Below are 23,359 nucleotides of genomic sequence, written 5' to 3' on the forward strand. Positions count from 1 at the left end.
GGGTGGGACTAGGCTGCTGGCATCGGCATTTAAAAAGGAGATAGAGCAGCTTTTAAACTAGAAACTGGGGGAAGGTCGACAGTCGCTCAAAAAGTGCATGGTTCGGGAGAAGGTATCTTTCGAAGATATCACCAAAACAGGGAAGATAGGGTATTCTGATAGTGAGGTTGCAAAAGAGATCGTAGTAGATCAGGTGTCCTTAAATAAAAATAAAAATCAGACAAAAGATTGCAAATTAATACTTTCAGATACTGAGCATGATGTAAATAGGAACAACAAAAATAGTTTGAAATGTCTATATGCGAATGCCAGAAGCCTAAGAAGTAAGATGGGAGAGTTAGAATATATTGCACTAAATGAAAAATTAGATATAATAGGCATCTCTGAGACCTGGTGGAAGGAGGATAACCAGTGGGACACTGTCATACCGGGGTACAAATTATATCATTGTGATAGGATCGAATTGGTGGAGGGGTAGCATTGTATGCTAGGGAGAGCCTTGAATCAAACAGATTGAAAATTCTGCAGGAAACAAAACATATCTTGGAATCCCTATGGAGTGTACTACCGTCCACCTGGCCAGGATGAACAGACAGATGTAGAAATGTTAAAGGAAATTAGGGAAGCAAACAAACTGGGCAACAAAATAATAATGGGTGATTTCAATTACCCCGATATTGACTGGGTAAATGTAACATTGGGGCATGCTAGGGAGGTAAAATTCCTTGACGAAATCAAGGACTGCTTTATGGAGCAGCTGGTACAGGAGCCGATGAGAGAAGGAAAAATTCTAGACCTAGTCCTTAGTGGAGCGCATGATCTGGTGCGGGAGGTAATGGTGCTGGGGCCGCTTGATAACAGTGATCATAATATGATCAAATTTGATATTAGCTTTGAAGTAAGTATACACAGGAAGCCAATACGTTAGCGTTTAACTTTAAAAAGGAGACTATTATAAAATGAGAAGAACGGTGAAAAAAAACTTAGAGGAGTGGCTGCGAGGGTCAAAAATTTACATCAGGCGTGGATGCTGTTCAAAAACACCATCCTGGAAGCCCAGGCCAAATATATTCCGCGTATTAAAAAAGGAGGAAGCCGGCATGGTTAAAAAGTGAGGTGAAGGAAGCTAATAGAGCTAAAAGAAAATCCTTCAGAAAATGGAAGAAGGAACCAACTGAAAATAATAAGAAACAGCATAAGGAATGTCAAATCAAATGCAAAGTACTGATAAGGAGGCAAAAAGGGGCTTTGAAAAAAAGATTGTGTTGGAGGCAAAATCACATAGTAATTTTTTTTTTTAGGTATATTAAAAGCAGGAAGCCGGCAAAAGAATCGGTTGGACCGCTAGATGACCGAGGGGTATAAGGGGTGATCAGGGAAGACAAAACCATAGCGGAGAGATTAAATGAATTCTTTGCAGTGGCGTACCAAGGGGGGGGGGGGGCGGTGGGGGCGGTCTGCCCCGGGTGCACGCCGCTGGGGGGGGTGCCGCACGCCGGTCAGCGTCGTTGGTTTCCATGCTCCCTCTGCCCCGGAACAGGTTACTTCCTGTTCCGGGCCAGAGGGAGCATGGAAACCAATGACGCTGACCGGCGCGTGGCACCCCCCCAGCGGCGTGCACCCGGGGGGGTCTTTTGCCAGGGTGGGGGGTGTCCCTTTGCCGGGGGGGGGGGTCGCGCTGCAGGGGTGGGGGCGCTGCACCCGGGGGGGCGGGGCGCATCAGCGATCTGCCCCGGGTGTCAGCGCCCCTCGGAATGCCACTGATTCTTTGCTTCAGTTTTCACTGAGGAAAATTTGGGAGAGATGCCGGTGCCAGAAATGATATTCAAAGCTGACGAGTTTGAGAAACTGAATGAAATCTCTATAGACCTAGAGGATGTAATGGGGCAATTGAGATCTTGCCAGGTATTTGTGACCTGGATTGGCCACTGTTGGAAACAGGATGCTGGACTTGATGGACCTTTGGCCTTTCCCAGTATGGAAATACTTATGTAATTTGACAAATTGAAGAGTAGCAAATCTCTTGGACCGGATGGTACTCATCCCAGAGTACTGATAGAACTGAAAAATGAATTTGTGGAACTATTGTTAGTAATATGTAATTTATTCTTAAACTCGAGTGTGGTACTGGAAGATTGGAGGGTAGCTATTGTAACGCTGAGTTTTTAAAAAGGTTCCAGAGGAGATCCGGGAAATTGTAGACCGTTGAGTCTGACGTCAGTGCCGGGCAAAATGGTAGAGACTATTATATAGAACAAAATTACAGAGCATATTCAAAAGCATGGATTAATGAGACAAAGCCAACATGGATTTAGTGAAGGGAAATCTTGCCTCACCAATCTATTACATTTCTTTGAAGTGGTGAACAAACATGTGGATAAAGGTGAGCCGGTTGATATCGTGTATCTGGATTTTCAGAAGGTGTTTGACAAAGTACCTCATGAAAGACTCCAGAGGAAATTGGAGAGTCATGGGATAGGAGGTAGTGTCCTATTGTGGATTAAAAACTGGTTAAAAGATGGAAAACTGAGAGTAGGGTTAAATGGTCAGTATTCTCAATGGAGAAGGGTAGTTAGTGGGGTTCCCCAGGGGTCTGTGCTTGGACCACTGCTTTTTAACATGTAATCCAGACCCCTTGCTCCGGGACGCTTGATCTTCAGCTTTTAGGTGACAGAGTTCCCCTTTTTCCTGTAGTCGAGCCAGGAGAATGTCACCCACCCTGGAGCAAAGGGACAGGACACAGTTCACTATCCCCGTCCCAAGTCTATGCTAGAGATGGGAGGAAAAAAAAACTAATTTGTTGGGCTCGGTCAGATTTGAAAGAAGCAAGCCTCGGTGTTTACAATAAATTGGTTTTATTCATAAAAGTTAAACAAAACAGTGAAATATAACCTTTAAAACCCTAAATTAAGACCCCTTATTTATGCTACAATATTAAACTATTATTCTACAGCAATGTCAGATTTATTGTAACTTGTGCTTTTGTTGCCAACAGGTTAACCCTTCACTTCCCCGCTACAAGATATCGGATAAGTATTATCAGATTAACTATTACTTTCTAAAAGAAATGTGAAATAATGTTCTCTCAAATTCCCCAAGCTTTCAAGAATTGATACTTTGTGTCGACTTCCTTTTGTTTTTCAGAATCACCCTTAACCCTTCCGTCGGATCCAGGTAAGTACCCCTCTTTTTTTTCTTTTACCCTCTAGATCCCCTATTCTAGATCCCCTATGCTATGTTTTTCTTTATATCCTATACTACTGAAGGAGTGACGCAAGTTTTCAGGAACAAAAATACTTTTTTCCAATCACACTCCAATGCAGTCAATCACTTCTTAATTTATAAACTTATCAGATAACACATAACCTATATCATATCATTCAAAACATTCAATATTTAAATTCCAACACTTTAAATCACACATTCAATTAATTCCAAATAATCTCCACCCCAACAATTCTATTTCCAATTCTAACTTAAATCCTAACTTTCCTAAAAATTCCCCTAAACTATTAAATGATAACCCAATCACTCCTTTGCTTAATATAATTTTCCACTAAACTCCCTTCTTACTAATCACCCCTTCCCAAGTCCAATTTAATCTAACTATCTTTCCTCTACCTCACACAAAATCCACTCCACCAACACACATCTGCTCTCTTTGCTGTCCCAACTCCTTCTGCCAACCGCCAATGACTCCGTAACCAAGGATACGGAGCTTTCAGTGACATTCCAAGCCCTTCCCAACCAATCAGCCATCTCCCTCAACATTCCGAGCTTCACTGCTGACCGGCGGAATCTTGGCCAGCAGTGCTAAATCCCCATTTTAATTACTGATTTCCCATAGAAAATAATGGGAAATCAATAATTAAAATAAAAACCCAATTAAACATTTTCAATCTACCCCAAAATTCCCATATTCAATAACACTTTTATTCCCTACCTAGCTGTAATTTCAAAATTTAAATTTAACCCTTTTTAACCCATACCTCACTATTTTCCCCCAAAACCCCTTTTAAAAATCCCAAAAAAATTCAAAAAATATCCCAAAAATTCAAACTCCCCCCTATAGACCTACCCCGTCGAATAAAAAAAATTAACTCTTTCAGAACCCCTTTAAACAGCACCCTACCAAAAACCCCCACTAAAAATATTCAAATTCAAAATCTAACCCGCCACAAAAATCCCCAAAAATTCCCCGACCCCAAAACTGAAAACCAAATTTAAAAAACTCAAAACCCCAAATTTTTAAAAATAAAAAATGCAATTTACACATTTTAAAATTAAATAAATTAAAATTTCGGGTCAAAGACCCCTTACCTGAATCCCAAATTTCTGCACACATGACGCCTGCCCTCCGTTCCGGTCCCGCTGGTCCTGGGGCGAAAACGGAGCAAAAATAAGAAAACGGCCCCAAAAACCGCCATTTTGCTGGAACTCTGGTCAAAAATCGAGGCCCAGGCCTCATGCACCCGCCTGCACAGCTCCCTTGACTCGCCGGCCATTTTCTTTAAATCTTCGGGCCTCCGAACAGGCCTCCCTCACTCTTCGGCGCTCCTCAGGACCTGACCCCGTCTCTTCTGGTCCGGGGATGTCGCCAATCATCCCCGGACATGAAAAGCAACAGCGCCCCGGGTGGAGGAAGAATCGCTCACCCCATCCGACCCGGGGACGTGCCCAAACGGCCTCGGGAACTCAAAAAAATGACGGCGCCCTCCCTGCAGCGCTCCTATAGCGCGGCCCTTCTTCTTTCGGCCCCAACTGGCCCCAGCAGCGCTCCTCCACCCGGGGACGTTCTGAACTGTCCCCGGGTTTTAAAAAAAACTCAACACTGCTCCCTGCAGCACACCTCCTAACTTTCAGCCCCCGAGCAGCCCCAGCAAATCCCGGAGCCCGAGGTAAGTGGAGGAAAAAAATATTTAAATATTTTTTTTCTCTATTTTTAACCCCCTATTACAAACATATTTATAAATGACCTAGAGATGGGGGTAACTAGTAAGGTAATTAAATTTGCTGATGACACAAAGTTATTCAAAGTCGTTAAATCGTGGGAGGATTGTGAAAAATTATAAGATTACCTTACGAGATTGGGAGACTGGGCGTCTAAACGGCAGATGACGTTTAATGTGAGCAAGTGCAAAGTGATGTATGTGAGAAAGAGGAACCCAAATTATAGCTACGTAATGCAAGGCTCCACGTTAGGAATCACCGACCAAGAAAGAGATCTCGGTGTCGTTGTCGATGATACGTGGAAACCTTCTGCTCAGTGTGCTGCTGTGGCTAAGAAAGCAAATAGAATGTTAGGTATTATTAGGAAAGGAATGGAAAACAAAAATGAGGACGTTATAATGCCATTGTGTTGCTCCATGGTGCGACCGCACCTTGAATATTGTGTTCAATTCTGGTCACCGCATCTCAAAAAAGATATAGTGGAATTAGAAAAGGTACAGTGAAGGGCGACGAAAATGATAAGTGGGATGGGACGACTTCCCTATGAGGAAAGGCTAAAGCGGCAGGTCTCTTCAGCTTGGAGAAAAGGCGGCTGAGGGGAGATATGATAGACGTCTATAAAATAATGAGTGGAGTGGAATGGGTAGACGTGAAGAGTCTGATTACGCTTTCCAAAAATACTAGGACTAGGGGGCATGTGATGAAGCTACAAATTAGTAAATTTAAAACGAACGGTACATCAGCCAATGCACCAGTATAGGTGCTCATGCCTACAGTTTGATTTATGCTAGTATTCTATAACGGCTGTTGTATACACAATTTCTGTTACAGAATTTGAGCTGAGTGCGCATCATCCTGGCACCTAATTTTAGGTGATCTGTAGAGAATGACCCCCATTTTGTGTTAACTTTTGCATTTAACATCCAGAAAATGCAAAACATTGCTACATTATAGTAAACGGGTCCCTAAGTTAAATGATTCCTACTCCTGCTCTGATCAATGACCTAAAGCCCCAGCTTCCTGTTACTGTTCTGAGTGGTGGTAAAAAGCTACAGGTTCCTGCTTTTGCTGTGATTGTTGGTGTGCCACTGTAACCTCAGCTCTCAGCTCCTCATCAGCATCAGGCAGGTAGACCTTCTTGTGGGACAGGGCTGAAACAATGAAAGGATGTATTTTTCATAAAAGTCATGGAGGAAGCTTTAGAGGTCCTGAGTTCATACTTTGGGAACCACTGCTATAGGAGATAAACATAACTGACTCTCTGGTTGACATTCAGGTGGAGAATGAAGCAGTAAGGAGAAAAACCAAGTGTAGATCGTCCATTTCTACCTATTTTCAAATCTATGCTGAAACCCATCTTTTCACTGCTGCTTTTTAGCTCCCATTACTTCCCTCACCCGTAACTGTCTTGTCTGTCTGTATTATTTAGATTGTAAGTTCTTTTGAGCAGGGACTGTCTCTTTGAATCAGGTGTTCAGCGCTGCGTACATCTGGTAGCACTATACAAATGTTAATAATAATAATATTCAGCGCTATTTAACCAGCTAGGAATGTGTCATAAATTAGTCAGCTACGTGCAAATATTCAGCGCAAGATAGTCGGTTATCGCTGCTGAATATTAGTGCTTAGTGCATAGCAACTAATCGGCTAAATCGCACACAACCCCCCCCAAAACAAAACAGATATTCAATGCCAATCACTGGAAACGGCTCAGCATCGAACATTCGGGTTCAGTGCGTATTGCGGCACTTAGCTAGCCTGCCTCCTGCAGGCTGAATATCAGCCTATATTCTATGACAATAAACTGTGGTTCACAGAGGTCCACCAGGTTTTCAATTGTCCTTGGTTCAAAGGGACTAGACATGGCCATGTTTCGGCACTAAGGCCTGTGTCAGGAGTCAATGATTCTAATCTGATTGTGACACTTAATAGAAATAATGAACCTTAATCTGTAGCATAAACAATATGCTATTCACTGATGATGTAAAAGAACGGCAGGCAAAAGCATGTCTGAACACTCTTACCAGTCAATTTTAGGACTGCATTTCAATGACAATTTTATTCTCGATTAATCACACGATTAAAGGTATGTTATTTATTTAGGGGCCCTTTTACAAAGCGGCAATAAGCTCAATGTGGGCTTACCGCAATCTGGAGCTACCACCGGCCCAACATGGGCGCTGGCAGTAGTTTCAGTCCCGGCGTGTGCCATTTCTCATGATAGGGAAAATCAGCCCATATTTTTTAGTGTGGTGTTATACTGACGATAATCGGGCAGCACCGCGCACTACCTGGTTATCGCCGGGATCCTGGTCTGCTTAACTGGGGAATGAATCCCATGAACATTCAAGGAAAGGATCTGTAAGGCGCCCATAGAGTAGAGGAACCCTATGGCAAACAAAAAGGCTTAAAGCAAAACGAATGGCTGTATAGGGATCCCAGCCCATATCCTCTCATGCCCAATCCTGAAAGCCTAACAAACAAACAAACAAACAAACAAACAAACAAAACCCCCCAGCAACCAGAAATTAAACTACTACACTGTCCTCCCACCAAGTTCCCAGGGAAAACTCACCCAAACATTGAGCATATGCCACCTCAGTCTAAATCCAAACCACTCCCAAATACATCCCCCAAGCACCATGGAAAACCATTCATACTCCATCCACATACCTACACCATTCAAACCCCCAACCCTCCCCATCCACCCCCACCCACCCAACCATCCAGACCATTTACCCAAACCAAAACCCCACACCAATATTAGCCAAAATGGCCAATCCCCCATCAAATAAAGAACCCTCCCCCTCCCATATTGAGTACATCATAGATACAAAGGCTCAAAAAGCCAAAAACACAGTGTAAAGAACAACAAAACATGCAGAAACTCCAGGTACAAAAAAGCAGATAACAGATAAGGGCCAAGAGAAGAAGGCCCTGTGCCAGTTAATAGAGCAACACAAAATGGTCTCAAAAGGCGCTAGCTAGCGGGCTTTCAAACAGCTAAGATATAAGCCGCCAGCTCCAACCAAAGCTCTAGCCACCCAGCAAGGAGCCCAAATAAAGGACCCATACTGTGGAGCCACCAACTAGTTATCAGTCAGGTCATATAGTGAAGAGTCAGTGTAAAGCTTGCAAAAAGGCTTTCAGCTTCTCCACGGTGTTATACAAAGTAACACTGGTGCCCCGTGTTATCTGCACCTTCATAGGGTACTGTACCACAAATGAGATGTCTTGATTTCAAAGATCTGTACAATAAAGTGCCAAAGCACATTGTCTCACAGTAACCTGGCCAAAGTAGACATTAAACAGAAGCAATTTACCACCTGTATATTCCAATGTACGGTTTTTGCAGTACAGAGTCATTAAGCACTCCTTATTGGCAAACTTAAGCACATGAGCCAGCGCTGAAAGTCCCCTGCTGCCAGATCCAGGTCCAACTGCAGCAGGCAGCCAAGTTTCTACAAAAGTCTATAGCTCTTTCGCCAGTAACGTTTCAGACACTCCCACGATATGCAGGTAAGGTTATTCCTCCTGCCTCTATTCTCCTGGTCCTCTAGACCATCAAGGAGCACCTTGCAGTGCTCTTCCAGGCCCCACACCTTCCCCTTGAGTTCCACCATGTGGTCCTCATGCTGTGATACCTGGTGCTCCACATGCATGAGCCTGCTCACCTGCGCCTCCAAACCCTCCTTGATCTCATCCACAGTGTGTTGGAGCTTTGCTAACATGCCATCTAAGACTGCCAACAAATTGCGTGTATGCTCTCGGATTGCCTCCTCCTGAAGGGTGAAGACTGGAGGCAGCAGCAAAGAGACTCCAGACGCCATCTTGAAAGAGTTAGGCTTCAGTTTCGCTGGGCAAGAGGTACAAAGCGTCATGCCACAGCTACAGGGCTCAACTAGGAACACCCTGTGCTCCGAGCAAGGCAGCAAGCAAAAAGAAGAAGTTGCCCACTTACAGTAAGGTAACACAGAATGTAATCAAATACACCACATTTTAGGCGGCATTGTAGGATTCGGGAGCGGAGCTAGAGGCAAGAGCCACCGCTCAGAATGCCGTTATCATGTGACCCCAGCAGAATCATAATATAGATTTTAAAATGGTATCTGTACTTGTAATTAATATTAATATTACCAGATGGTGTATAATTATTTCAGATTACTGCTCAACTATAGCCTATTAAATAAAACATTTTAAAAGTATAGAACAGTCCAGGTTAAGCTTTCTATTTTCTCTTGTCTCTGTTCTTACCTGTAATTCCATATTGTGCAATATGGTTGTATACATGCCTGAAGTGACAGCCTGGTTGATAAGCTCCGCCGTTGGGATAAAAATCGTAGTGAGCAACTGGTTGTTTGATCCCAACACTCAGACCCAAATGCTGCTGAGTAAACGTATGAATTGCATCTACAAAGTGGGCATCATCAGGAGATAAACGGTCTGTTGACGACATTCCTTCAAACAAAGGACCTGCAGGGTCAAGGCCTACAATGAAAGCAAACAAGATTGTTAGGCAAGCAATGTTTAGAAAGCAATGTTTTAACCTAGCTCCAGAGCATTTATCTAGTTTTTGTTTTCATACTCCAGGCCAGCTAGCGTATTTCAAAGGCACTGTGATGACAGGGTCCTGTAGGTCACTTCAAATTTACTTTTACCCTACTTTAGTCAATTGTACTTCCATGAAGTGTAACTCATGGCACATTTTGGTTTTGCATTTTATGGATTTTCTCCTATAGACTCATCAATAGAAATCAAACAAAATAAAACATGGAAAAAAAATAAGATGATACCTTTTTTATTGGACATAACTTAATACATTTCTTGATTAGCTTTCGAAGGTTGCCCTTCTTCGTCAGATCAGAAATAAACAAATGTGCTAGCTGACAGTATATATAAGTGAAAACATTCAAGCATTACTATGACAGTCTGACAGGGTGGGAGGATGGGGGTGGGTAGGAGGTATGCATGGGGACATCAAAGCATATCATTGATATTCTAACAGGATGGGTGTGGATAGGTGAGGGGTGGGGTGATCAACAGAGACATACAGCTTTATGGTTTACAATGGGCTAGGAACCCCAGATCCTTGTTAAGTCCTTTCTGTTGGGTGTTAAAATATTCAATCATTCTGACTTCAAAGGTCTTATGTTCTTGTATGGTTTTAAAGTTACCTTTCAGGATTCTCTCTGTGAAGTCACTGGTACAGTGTCCTGGTCCTGTAAAATGCTGACCAACAGGGGTTGGAACCCTACTGGCACCAGTATTGTTCATGTGATGTCTATGTAAATTGAATCTTGTCTTAAGCATCTGGCCTGTTTCTCCAATATAGCATCCTTCGTTACATTTTTTACACTGAATGATATATACCACATTGGAAGATGAGCAAGTGAAAGATCCCTTTATGTTGAATATCTTTCCTTTGTGGATGACTTTGGGGTCCTGTGAAATATTTTGGCATAGTTTGCAACTGGATAAATTACATTGAAGAGGGGCACAGACAGCTCTCAGACAATAAATACTACAGGAAACTCTGAGGACCCCACACAGGATTACAAAAAACAGCTGAAAGACCTTATCAAAACATTTCCTACACAAGCGCAACCTCAACTGAAGAAACTCATACCAAACCAGCCTGCTGTGGGCACATTCTACATGCTACCCAAGATCCACAAACCGGGAAACCCTGGCAGACCAATCATATCAGGTATTGGCACACTCACGGAAGAAATATCTGGATTCATAGAGGGAATTCTGAAACCTCTCGTACACAAAACTAACAGCTTCATACAAGACACCACAGACTTTCTGAATAAATTGAAAAATATCAAGCAACTACCACCTAACACCCTTCTGGTCACGATGGATGTAGAATCACTATACAGCAACATTCCACATGCGGATGGCATAGCTGCATGTGGAAGACTCCTAAAAAAATCCACACTGGACCATCAATATTCACCAGAAACTATTACAAAATTAATCAAATTCATTTTAACTCACAACTACTTCCGCTTTAACAATGATATCTATCTACAAATAATGGGCACTGCGATGGGCACCAGGACAGCACCCCAATATGCCAACCTTTTTATGGCTGAGCTGGAAGAGACATTTCTGAATACACACCAGACCAAACCTCTAAAATACTACCGGTACATCGATGACATTTTTATGATTTGGACGGAGGGTGAAGAAACTCTGAAACAATTTTATTCTGCCTTCAATACATACCATCCTACAATCAGATTCAAAATTGACTACACCCCAGAAAAATTCAACTTTTTGGACACCATGGTCTCAATCAGTGATGGCTGTATATAAACATCTATATACAAGAAACTCACAGACAGATGCAGCTACCTCCACAACTCCAGCTTCCATCCTTCACATACAAAAAGATCCATCATTTACAGCCAAGCCACAAGATACCACCGTATCTGCTCTGACCCAGGGGACAGAGACAGACACCTTAAAACCCTGACTGAATCCTTCAAACAGAAGGGCTACAACCCCAAAATAATCTCCAAGAATATTGCCTCCTCCCTCAAAACACCCAGGGAGAATCTGCTACAGTACAAGGAGAAAAAATCCACAGACAGAATCCCCCTTGTAGTGACATACAAACCAGAGCTGGAAAAACTGAGGAAAATCATAAGAGATCTACAACCTATACTCCAGGAGGATGAATTACTGAAAGGGATATTCCCATCCCCACCAGTACTGGCCTTCTGACAGCCACCCAACTTAAAACACAAGCTAATCAGAAGTAAACTTCCATCACAGACTGAAAAGGAACAGAAGGGCACACTTCCCTGTAATTTATCCAGTTGCAAACTATGCCAAAATATTTCACAGGACCCCAAAGTCATCCACAAAGGAAAGATATTCAACATAAAGGGATCTTTCACTTGCTCATCTTCCAATGTGGTATATATCATTCAGTGTAAAAAATGTAACGAAGGATGCTATATTGGAGAAACAGGCCAGATGCTTAAGACAAGATTCAATTTACATAGACATCACATGAACAATACTGGTGCCAGTAGGGTTCCCACCCCTGTTGGTCAGCATTTTACAGGACCAGGACACTGTACCAGTGACTTCACAGTGAGAATCCTGAAAGGTAACTTTAAAACTATACAAGAACATAAGACCTTTGAAGTCAGAATGATTGAATATTTTAACACCCAACAGAAAGGACTTAACAAGGATCTGGGGTTCCTAGCCCATTATAAACCATAAAGCTGTATGTCTCTATTGAGCACCCCACCCCTCACCTATCCACACCCATCCTGTTAGAATATCAATGATATGCTTTGATGTCCCCATGCATACCTCCTACCCACCCCCATCCTCCCACCCTGTCAGACTGTCATAGTAATGCTTGAATGTTTTCACTTATATACTCTGTCAGCTAGCACATTTGCTTATTTCCGATCTGAGGAAGAAGGGCAACCTTTGAAAGCTAATCAAGAAATGTATTAAGTTATGTCCAATAAAAAAGGTATCATCTTATTTTCTTTTCCATGTTTTATTTTGTTTGATTTCTATTGATAGCCTTAAGAGTGGACTAACACGGCTACCACACTCCTCTACTCCTATAGACTCAAAATGATAGACCAACCTTGGACCTGGAAAGCAGTTTTTACTTCAGTTCAAGGTCTTCATTATCCTTTTAGTTCTTACTAGAGAGACAGTTGAGTTCTAATGTTGTCATTCACATACTATGAACTATGATCCACTTGGCTAGTGAATGGAGGACTGTTTTCCAGATGGCAACTGCCTGAAGCAAATCAATGTGACTATAATTCTCAGATTACAAGACTTCAGCCCAAGGGACTCTCCCAGACCACTGCACAGGACTGTGCTTGAGCCCAAATGAATCCAATCTCTTCCCTTCTCTCTCAAGTAAGAGGAATGTGCTTGATACAGGAGTGACCCAAATAGTTTTAAACCAAAGAGATTTTAGATAAACTGTGACAGATAATTATTCTCTAAATCAGAGGTTTTCAACCCAGTCCTCGGGGAATTCAGTGAGGGTACCTGAAATCCCCGACTGGTTGGACTGGGTTGAAAACCTCTGCTCTAAATTATGCATTACTCACCTCATATCCTCCTACTCACCTCATACCCAGCATTTTCTTTTTATGTCCCTATACCCCCATGTCCCTTTTTCTTCCTACGCAATCCAGCATCTCCTCTCTCTTACCCTCATCTAAGCCAGCATATTCCCCCATCCTGTTCCAGTACCACCTCTCTTCCCCATCCCAATCTAGAGTCTCCCTTGTCACCCTCTTCTCTCCCTGTCTACCTCCTCCCTTTAAGCAAACATTTTCTCTTTCTTTCCATCCTTCCCTGATCCAGCAACTCTTCTCTCTTTCCACCTGCCAACTTTTGTTCACTGTTTAGTGTTTAGGTCTCCCTCCTTCCTCATTCTCATGTTCAGCATCTTGCCTATCTCTCTACTGTTCACCCCATCATCTCTCTACTCCCCACAGGGTCCAGCATCCCCCTGAGTGTCCCCATCCCCCTCCATCCAACATCTTCTTTCTCTTTCTCCATCTCTAAGCCAGTATCTTCCTTCCCTATCATCTCCCGTCTCTCACCCTACTGCCCAGGCCTTGTCCAGCTTCCCCTGCCCCTCCTCGAAAACAAGCATTTCTGCTTTCTTCCCTCTCCCGATCCAGCGTCTTTACTTTCCTCCCCTGCCCCTCCCCCCCCAACATTTTGCACCTCTCTTCTCTCTGCTGCCCCTTCTGCCCATGGCTGCTTTCTGGCTGTGCACCAGTGGCAATAAAGGAGAGTGAAACAGCAGGGCCTTCTATCTTGCATGTGCTGTTGCACACTCTGCCATTCATACCCCCCAAAGTCACTTCCTGTTTAGAGGGGCAGGACTGGAACTGGCAGAGTACTGCAGCATACATGAGATGAAAGTCCCTGCAGCTTCAGTCTCCTTTATTGCCACTATTGAACACTTGAATTGGGGTGGCAAACCATTTTTTTGGGATGGCACTTGCTACTCATTGCCACACCGTAGTGATTCTTATGGTCCCATTAAATCTTGCTTGTCTATGTTTTCAGTCATTTTGTTCTTTATAATAGTTTATATTATTTTGATTGGCTCTGAAGTCAGGCTCAACAGTCTATAGCTTCCTGGTTCTTCCCTAGAACTCTTTTTAAAAACGGATGATTTTAATGATAAATTAAAGATTTGTAATGGTAGATCTGTAATTTCATTTTTGAGTTTTCAGTACTCTGGGATGTTTACCATTCAGTCTACTACTACTTATCATTTCTAAAGCGCTACTAGACGTACGCAGCGCTGTACACTTGAACATGAAGAGACAGTACCTGCTCGACAGAGCTTACAATCTAATTAGGACAGACAAACAGGACAAACAAGAGATAAGGGAATATTAAAGTGAGCATGATAAAATAAGGGTTCTGAACAAGTGAATAAGGGTTAGGAGTTAAAAGCAGCATCAAAAAGGTGGGCTTTTAGCTAGGATTTGAAGACGGCCAGAGATGGAGCTTGATGTACTGGCTCAGGAAGTCTATTCCAGGCATATGGTGCAGCAAGATAAAAGGAACGGAGTCTGGAGTTAGCAGTGGAGAAGGGAGCAGATAAGAGAGATTTACCCAGTGAACAGATTTCCCGGGGAGCAATGTAGGGAGAGATGAGAGTGGAGAGGTACTGAGGAGCTGCAGAGTGAATGCCCTTATAGGTAAATAAGAGGAGTTTGAACTGTATGCAGAAATGGATAGGAAGCCAGTGAAGTGACGAGGAGAGGGCTAATATGAGCATAATGACACTGGCGGAATATTAGTCGTGCAGCAGAATTTTGAACAGATTGAAGAGGAGAGAGATGGCTAAGTGGGAGGCCTGTGAGAAGCAAGTTGCAATAGTCTAAGCGAGAGGTGATAAGAGTGTGGATGAGGGTTCTGGTAGTGTGCTCAGAAAGGAAAGGGCAAATTTTGCTGATATTATAGAGAAAGAAATGACAGGTTTTAGCAGTCTGCTGAATATGTGCAGAGAAGGAGAGGGAGGAGTCGAAGATGACCCCAAGGTTACAAGCTGATGAGACAGGAAGATGATTTGCTGCTCTTTAGCTTACTGATTTGGCTTATTACATATTCCAAATTCAATGAGATTTGTCTGGCATACCTTTTGAAAATTAGTACTGGAAGGGTGAGGTGACAGAACGGAAGGTATAGGGTGCAGCGTTCTAGATCAGTTCCTACCTGGACAGTTCCCACCCATCAATTCCCATCTAGTCAATTCCCACCTAGGACAAATCCCACTGAACCAATTCTCACCATACCAAGGGGGACAATTCCCACCCATAAACCAAAAAATACAAAACACACAATGCAAGTAATCTCACTCCATTTTCTCTTCCAGATCATTTGGGGGGCCAGTACCCCCTCACCCCCCCCACCACAACATTATCTTGTACACATTCCTTTCCCCTTTCAAACATGCAGTTCATGTGTGTGTGTGGGGGGGGGGGGGCAATGCCCCCCCACACCCCCCCCCCAAACTAGGTTTCAACCTAATTCATGTTTAATCGGGGATCTAAATGTCATAAATAAATAAATAAATAAATACAAACTGCAGTTCATATGGGGAGGCAATGCCCCCCCCACTGCCCCCAAACTAGGTTTCAACCTAATTCAGCCCCTCAAAATGACACACTGATTACGATTTATAACAAATTACTACTCTACCTATGAAAAGTTATTCTGATATTACACGTCCTTTGTGTACATCTATAAGCTGCTCTAACCTCGTTATTCCAGATGCCATTAAAAAAAAAAAGCTAGGGATCCGATACAAGAAAGAATCTATGCTCATTAAAAAAAAATGCTAGAGAGGGTGGGAAATGACCAGTAGGGGGGGAGGGGAAGTCCTTGGTGGGAATTGCCCCCCTTAAGTGGGAATAGTCCTAGGTATGAATTGGTTTGGGGGGGAATTGGTGGGTGCACTGGGAACTGTCTGGGTGGGAACTCGTCTGATACTGGATGCAGCAGTCCTGTAGGAAAGCCCAAGTTGGAGGGGAGGAATCTGTGGGCAGACTGCCTTTCCCTCACCTCACCCTTTTGTCATTCTCTCAGTTTACCTTATACTGTAATAATGTCATTGTTGAATCAAAACATGAAGCTTGACATTGCTGTAATGACACTCTGACCCCTGACACAGGCATTTGTTGAAACATGGGCCGTGTCTGATCCCATAAAATCTGCTTCCTCTGATTCTTGGCTCAATTTCCTTGTTCCATCTGTGGCCCACTACACTGTTATTGTTCTGTGTTTGGCTTGTGTTGTTGTTTCCCTCTGGTATGCTCTTGTCTCCTGGCACTTCCCTTCCCAGCGTAATTCATGTTCAGTCAGTAGTTCAGGAAAACCATTAATTTGGCCTTAATTTTTCAGGCTAATACTGTCTTGTGTTGGGGAGTATGCTATGTGTATTTACATGTATGCTATGGGGATACATTTATTTTGTATCAGGTGTGTGCTGTGTGTGTGTCTTCATCTTTATTTTTTATTAATTTTCATTTTGGCAAGGGCTTTCCACGAGGGATTAAGGGTGACATTCTCCTTAATCCCATGTAGTTTGACTACCTCTGAAATGAAACCACATTAAAATTCTGGTCTTGCTACTTAATTGGTGACACGTTTGCGTCAGCAGATTCGTTTCTAAAATGCCATCGAAATTAAGCACATCCTGACCTGGAGGTCTCGGTTCAGATTGCTATGCTCTATGTAAAATGGGGACCCCATAAGTACTAGCAGTATTTATATATTTATTAGGATATATTTATCACTTTTTTGAAGAACTTTATCCAAGGTAGCGCACAGCAAGAATAATTACAGTAATAAAAATATTCAAATAACAATATACATTATACAACAGTATGCTACTTACAATGTCAGCACAATACACTTTTAAAACATCTTACTAGATAGTATAGAGTGTTAAGTGGAGGTTGAACAATGTGACAGATTAGACAGAGTAACAGAGAAAAAAATGAGGGTGACTAACAGGAAAAAAATTGCATGTGGAGTCATAAAGGACAAAAATTCTATATATGTCGCTGACCAGAATGAGTGCTATGTGCTATTCTATAAATGGTGCTTTGAGTTTAGCATTGTTTATAGAATAGCACTTAGAACCATGCCTAACTTTTAGGTATTTTATTTATTTAGATTTTGCTCACACCTTTTTCAGTAGTAGTTCAAGGTGAGTTACATTCAGCTACTCTGGATATTTCTCTGTCTCAGGAGAGCTCACAATCTAAGTTTGTACCTAAGGCAATGGAGGGTTAAGTGACTTGCCCAAGATCACAAGGAGCAGTGGTGGGATTTGAACTGACCACCTCTGGATTTCAAGACTGGTGCTCTAACCACTAGGCTATTCCTCCAGTTATGAGGATTTATACCAATTGAAACCTGGTGTAAATAGCCACGTCAAAATTAGGTGCGGATTGGGCATATTCTGTAACAGTATGTGCAAATTCTTTGAACACTAATGACCCGCCTATGCCCCTCCCATAACCATACCCTCTTTTCAGATGTGCACAGTAGAATTTATGCATGTATCTTTATAGAATACGCCTAGCAAGATGTGTGTGTATATTCTAATTGTTGCCAAATAGCACTAATAATTGATAATTAGTGCTCAATTATCAGTGTTAATTGGTTCGTTATTCAATTAATTTGCATATGGAATTGGGGCACGTGCCCAAATTTATGCCCGCAATTTTGAGCGTTATATATAGAATCCAGTGGAAAAGGTTTAAGAAAATGATCTCAGCTAGAGTAGGGGTGGATAAGCGACAGTCTGAAAATCACATTTGTAAATCACAGCACTAATACATTTATAATATGTGACTAAATCTAGGAAAAAATGACTAAAGTTTTGGATCCAAAATGTTCAGAACATTTTATTTTTCTCTAATAAAAGAATGGGGTTTGGACAATTGTATTACAAATTGTTTGCTTTAACAGACTCATTTTTTGTTTCTGGTGACTTTAGTCACCTTGTCCCAGAGATGGTCATATGCAATCTTATTAAATATTAATCAGTTCAATACAAGAAAAGCTTTTTTATTTTATAAAATGTATAAATAACAGTACCTGTAATTCTTCCAATTTTGGTTGAGCCACTAATATAAGTGCCTGCGAATCCTGAAACATGAGCTCCTAGACTGTACCCGATCAGATGAACCTTACTTCTAGAATACTGAAGAGAGAGCTAGAAAACAGGAATGAAATGATTTAAGAGTAATACAAACATAAGAATAGCCACACTGGGTCAGACCAATGGTCCATCTAGCCCAGAATCCTGTTTCCAGCAGTGGTCAATCCAGGTCACAATGACATGGCAGAAACCCAAATAGTAACAACATTCCAGGCTACCAACCCCAGGGTAAGCAGTGGCTTCGCCATGTCTATTGCAATAATAGACCATGGACTTTTCCTCCAAGAACTTGTCTAAACCTTTTTTTTAAACCCAGATATGCTAACAGCTATTACCACATCCTCTGGCAAAGAGTTCCAGAGCATAACAATTCATTGAGTGAAAAATATTTCCTTCCAATTGTTTTAAAAATATTTCCATGTAACTCCATTGAGGGGTCCTTTAACTAAGCTGTCGGAAAAAGGGCCCTTTTTTCCGCAGCCGGTAAAAGCCCCCCCCCCCCCAAATGGTCACATAGTGAGAGAACACTTACCGCATGGCCATGCAGCGGGGAGCCCTTACTGCCACCCACTGAGGTGGCAATAAGGGCTCCCGCGCTAACCCAGCAGTAACCGGGCAGCATGGGACAATGCCCGATTATTGCTGGGTTGTCGCCATGCAAGCCATTTCTGGGGGTTTTCTTTTTCCCCCGGAAATGGCGCATACTCGGGGCTGGAATACTGCTGGTGGCCACATTGGGCTGGCGATAGTCCCAGAAGATTGAGCGGTAAGCCCGTGTTGAGCTAAATGCCACCCTCTAAAATAGATTCACTTTTACCCGTTCGACACCACTCAGGATTTTATAGACCTCAATCATATTTCCCCTCAGATGTCTCTTTTCCAAACTAAAGAGCCCTAACCTCTTTAGCCTTTCCTCGTATGAGAGTAGTTCAATCCCCTTTTGGTCACTCTTCTTTGAGCCTCTTCTAATTCCACTATATCTTTTTCTGAGATACAATTACTAGAATTGAACGCAATACTCAATGTGAAGTCACTCCATGGAGCAATACAGAGCCATTATAGTATTCTTGGTCTTATTTACCATCCCTTTCCTAATAATTCCTAGCATCCTGTTTGCTTTTTTTGGCTGCCGCAGAACACTGGGCAGAAGATTTCAGGGTATTGTCTACAATGACACCTAAATCTTTTTCTTGGGTGCTGTCTCTCAAAGTGGACCCTAGCATCAGGTAACTATGATTTGGATTATTCTTCCCAATGTTCATCACTTTGCATTTGTCCACAATAAAGTTCATCTTCTATTTGGATGCCCAGTCTTCCAATTTACTATCACTACTACTACTACTTATCATTTCTATAGTGCTACTAGATGTACGCAGCACTGTACACTTGAACATGAAGAGACAGTCCCTGCTCAACAGAGCTTACAATCTAATTAGGACAGACAAACAGGACAAATAAGAGATAAGGGAATTACTAAGGTGGGGATGATAGAATAAGGGTACTGAAGAAGTGAGTAAGGGTTAGGAGTTAAAAGCACCATCAAAAAGGTGGGCTTTTAGCCTAGATTTGAAGATGGCCAGAGATGGAGCTTGACGGACTGGTTTAGAAAGTTTATTCCATGCATATGGTGCAGCAAGATAAAAGGAGCGGAGTCTGGAGTTAGCGGTGGAGGAGAAGGATGCAGATAAGAGAGATTTACCCAGTGAACAGAGTTCCTGGGGAGGAGTGTAGGGCCTGGGGAGGAGTGCAGGGAGAGATGAGAGTGGAGAGGTACTGAGGAGCTGCAGAGTGAATGCACTTATAAGTCAATAAGTGGAGTTTGAACTATATGCGGAAACGGATAGGAAGCCAGTGAAGTGACTTGAGGAGAGGGCTAATATGAGCATAGTGACACTGGCGAAATATGTCGTGCGGCAGAATTTTGAACAGATTGGAATTCCAATTCCAATTTCCTAATGTCTTCCTGCAATTTTTCATAGTCTGCATGTGTTTTAACAACTTTGAATAGTTTTGTGTCATCTGCAAAATTTAATCACTTGTCCTTCCAATTTCCATATCATTTATAAATATGTTAAATAACACCGGTCCCAGTACGGATCCCTTTGGCACTCCACTCTTCAGTCTTCACCCTCCTCTATTGAGGCCATTTAATCCTATCCTCTGTTTTCTGTCCAATAACCAATTCCTAATCCACAACAGAACATTCCCTCCTATCCCATGGCGTTTAAATTTTCTCAGGAGTCTCTCAAGAGAAACTTTGTCAAAAGCTTTCTGAAAATCTGGATACACTATCCAGCTTATAATTGAAAAAGAAAAACGCCTATATTGCGACCCAAATCGGGAGATAGACGTTTATCTCACAAAAACGAATAAAGCGGTATAATCGAAAGCCGAATTTGGACGTTTTCAACTGCACTCCGTCGCGGATGCGGACAAAGTTGATGGGGGCGTGTCAAAGGCGTGGTGAAGGCGGAACTGGGGCGTGGTTATCGGCCGATCAGAGATGGGTGCCTTTTGCCGATAATGGAAAAAAAATATGCATTTTTAGCGAAAATTTAGGGCACTTTTCCTGGACCCTGTTTTTCCACGAATAGGGCCCCAAAAAGTGCCCTAAATGACCAGATGACCACTGGAGGGAGTCGGGGATGACCTCCCCTGACTCCCCCAGTGGTCACAAACCCCCTCCCACCACAAAAATATGCCGTTTCACAACTTTTTATGTTCACCCTCAAATGTCATACCCACCTCCCTGGCAGCAGTATGCAGGTCACTGGAGCAGTTATTAGGGGGTGCAGTGGACGTCAGGCAGGTAGACCCAGGCCCATCCCCCCCCCACCTGTTACACTTGTGCTGGTAAATGGGAGCCCTCCACACCGCCCCCCAAACCCACTGTACCCACATATAGGTGCCCCCCTTCACCCCTTAGGGCTATAGTAATGGTGTAGACTTGTGGGCAGTGGGTTTTGAGGGGGATTTGGGGGGCTCAACACACAAGGGAAGGGTGCTATGCACCTAGGAGCTCTTTTACCTTTTTTTTTGTTTTTGTAAAAGTGCCCCCTAGGGTGCCCGGTTGGTGCCCTGGCATGTGAGGGGGACCAGTGCACTACGACTCCTGGCCCCTCCCACGAACAAATGCCTTGGATTTATTCGTTTTTGAGCTGGGCGCTTTCATTTTCCATTATCACTGAAAAACAAAAACGCCCAGCTCACAAATTGTCGAATAAAACATGGACGTCTATTTTTTTCGAAAATACGGTTCGGTCCGCCCCTTCACGGACCCGTTCTCGGAGATAAACGCCCATGGAGATAGACGTTTTCATTCGATTATGCCCCTCTATATCAACCAGTTCACCTTTATCCACATGTTTATTTACGCCTTCAAAGAAATGAAGCAATTTGGTGAGGCAAGACTTCCGTTGGCTGAACCCATGCTGACTCTATCCCATTAAACCATGTTTGTCTATATGTGTTCCGTAATTTTATTCTTTATAATAGTTTCCACTATTTTGTTCGGCACTGAAGTCAGGATTACTGGTTTGTAATTTCCCGGATCACCCCTGGAACCCTTTTAGAAAACTGATGTTACGTTGGCCACCCTCCAATCTTCAGGCAGTATGGATGAATTTAATGACAGATTACAAAGCCAAGAAGTCAGAGGAATTGCATAGAATTCTTTAGCCTTGAAGTTTCTTAAGCTTTGGATTCAAACTTAGCCAAAATCACATTACTTATGAGAGAGATGTGGTCAGAAATCTGTTCAGAGATTTACCAGAAAACTGGGATTGGCTATAGGTACAGGTTTCTTAGGGAAGACCATGTCTTGTCATAGTGATGCCCTGCAAATACTGAAGGATGGTGAGAGACATGAGCTTTGGGCAGTGTATTGCAGGATATATAGCTGCATTATTAGGGAGTTCTATTACGATATGTTTTATGCTAAGATCAGAGAAGCAAATGTTACACCTGGACTGTTTTATATGGAAGAGAATGAAAACACCATGTCAGCATGAAAAAAGTTACCAGTAATTGCAATAGATAAAAGAAAAACAGCAAATTAGATGAGCAAGGATACCATTTATTATGCTAATGAATGTTTGAAGCTGCAAGCTTTCAGGATAACTAATGCTAACCAAAGATTATTTGGAGAACGATTCTTGGAGTTTTGAAAGCCTTCATACTAGGACATTTACTAGCAGAACAAGATCGGAATGGTGTACTTCATGGAGTACACAAAGAACTGGATTCTATAAATGGCATTCAAAAATGGGTGCCAGAAAAGATCAGCGCTAAATGTGATTCTATAAAAGGAGTGTTCCCTTTATAGAATAGCACTTAGCACTGATTCCCGCGTCCTAACTCTGGGCACCAGCTTTACGTCTGCTGAAATCTGGTGTAAATGCTGGCGACCAAGTTGGATGCACTGACCCAATATTCTGTAACAACGCAGGCAACATTTCAGAATGCTTCGATACACCCATGCCCCTCCCATAGCTATTCCCCCTTTTGAGTTGCGTGCTATAGGATTTGGGCACCTAGTGTGGTAGAATAACACGCAGCCAGATGCACATGCAAATCCCAATTGGTGCCAATTAACATCAATAATTGGTTATTAATGTCCAATTGTTACTCGATAATGGCTTGTTAGTCAATTAAGTTGTGCACGCATCTCAGGATTGCACCCAAACATGGACGTCATACATAGAATCCGAGGGACAGTTTCTAAAGGTGTTCTTTATGTTGAACCTCTGTGTGCCTGAGAAAAAAGGGGATTTGTGGTTGGGGTGTGTGTGCATGTGTTTGCTCAATTCCCAGCTTTTCTCTCTCTCCTTCTAGGTCCAGAACTTCATCCCAAATCCTTTCTTCCATTCTCTTTCCATTACTCAAACCTAAATCTTTTCTTTTCCCTTTTCACTCAGTCATTTTGTCCTTTGGTGAGCCAACAGAGCAAGCCACAATCTTAACCCTCAGTGTCTGCCCATCAAGCTGTCTCTGCCTTACTCATGCCCTCTCATGCCCCTCTCATGGGCCAATGCCCAGAACTCAGTGCTATCTGGAACAGTGCCCAATCAATACCGTGGGAGCAGCACTAAAAAATAGCTTCCCAATGCTCAACTGTACAAAGATGCAAATGGTATGTGCACTGTTTGACTGAAAACAAGGGGGAGGAACACGCCTGGTGCATGCGCAGAAGAGTTTTCCAATAAG

The 23,359-nt window shown here is 42.7% G+C and overlaps 1 protein-coding gene across 2 annotated transcripts in view; it reads right to left on the bottom strand.

Annotated features, from left to right (window-relative positions):
- The window catches only part of LIPC (lipase C, hepatic type), a 165,778-nt gene that overhangs the window by 69,769 nt on the left and 72,650 nt on the right, over positions 1 to 23,359 (bottom strand). For both annotated transcript variants that reach the window (XM_030188843.1, XM_030188837.1), the window contains exons 4-5: positions 18,091 to 18,208; positions 9,205 to 9,438 (exon numbers count right to left, since the gene is read on the bottom strand). In XM_030188843.1, the coding sequence (XP_030044703.1) occupies positions 9,205 to 9,438; positions 18,091 to 18,208 (352 nt within the window). The remainder of the gene's footprint in view (positions 1 to 9,204; positions 9,439 to 18,090; positions 18,209 to 23,359) is intronic.

The sequence above is a fragment of the Microcaecilia unicolor genome, chromosome 1, assembly GCF_901765095.1.
Source record: "Microcaecilia unicolor chromosome 1, aMicUni1.1, whole genome shotgun sequence".
Taxonomy (NCBI): domain Eukaryota; kingdom Metazoa; phylum Chordata; class Amphibia; order Gymnophiona; family Siphonopidae; genus Microcaecilia; species Microcaecilia unicolor.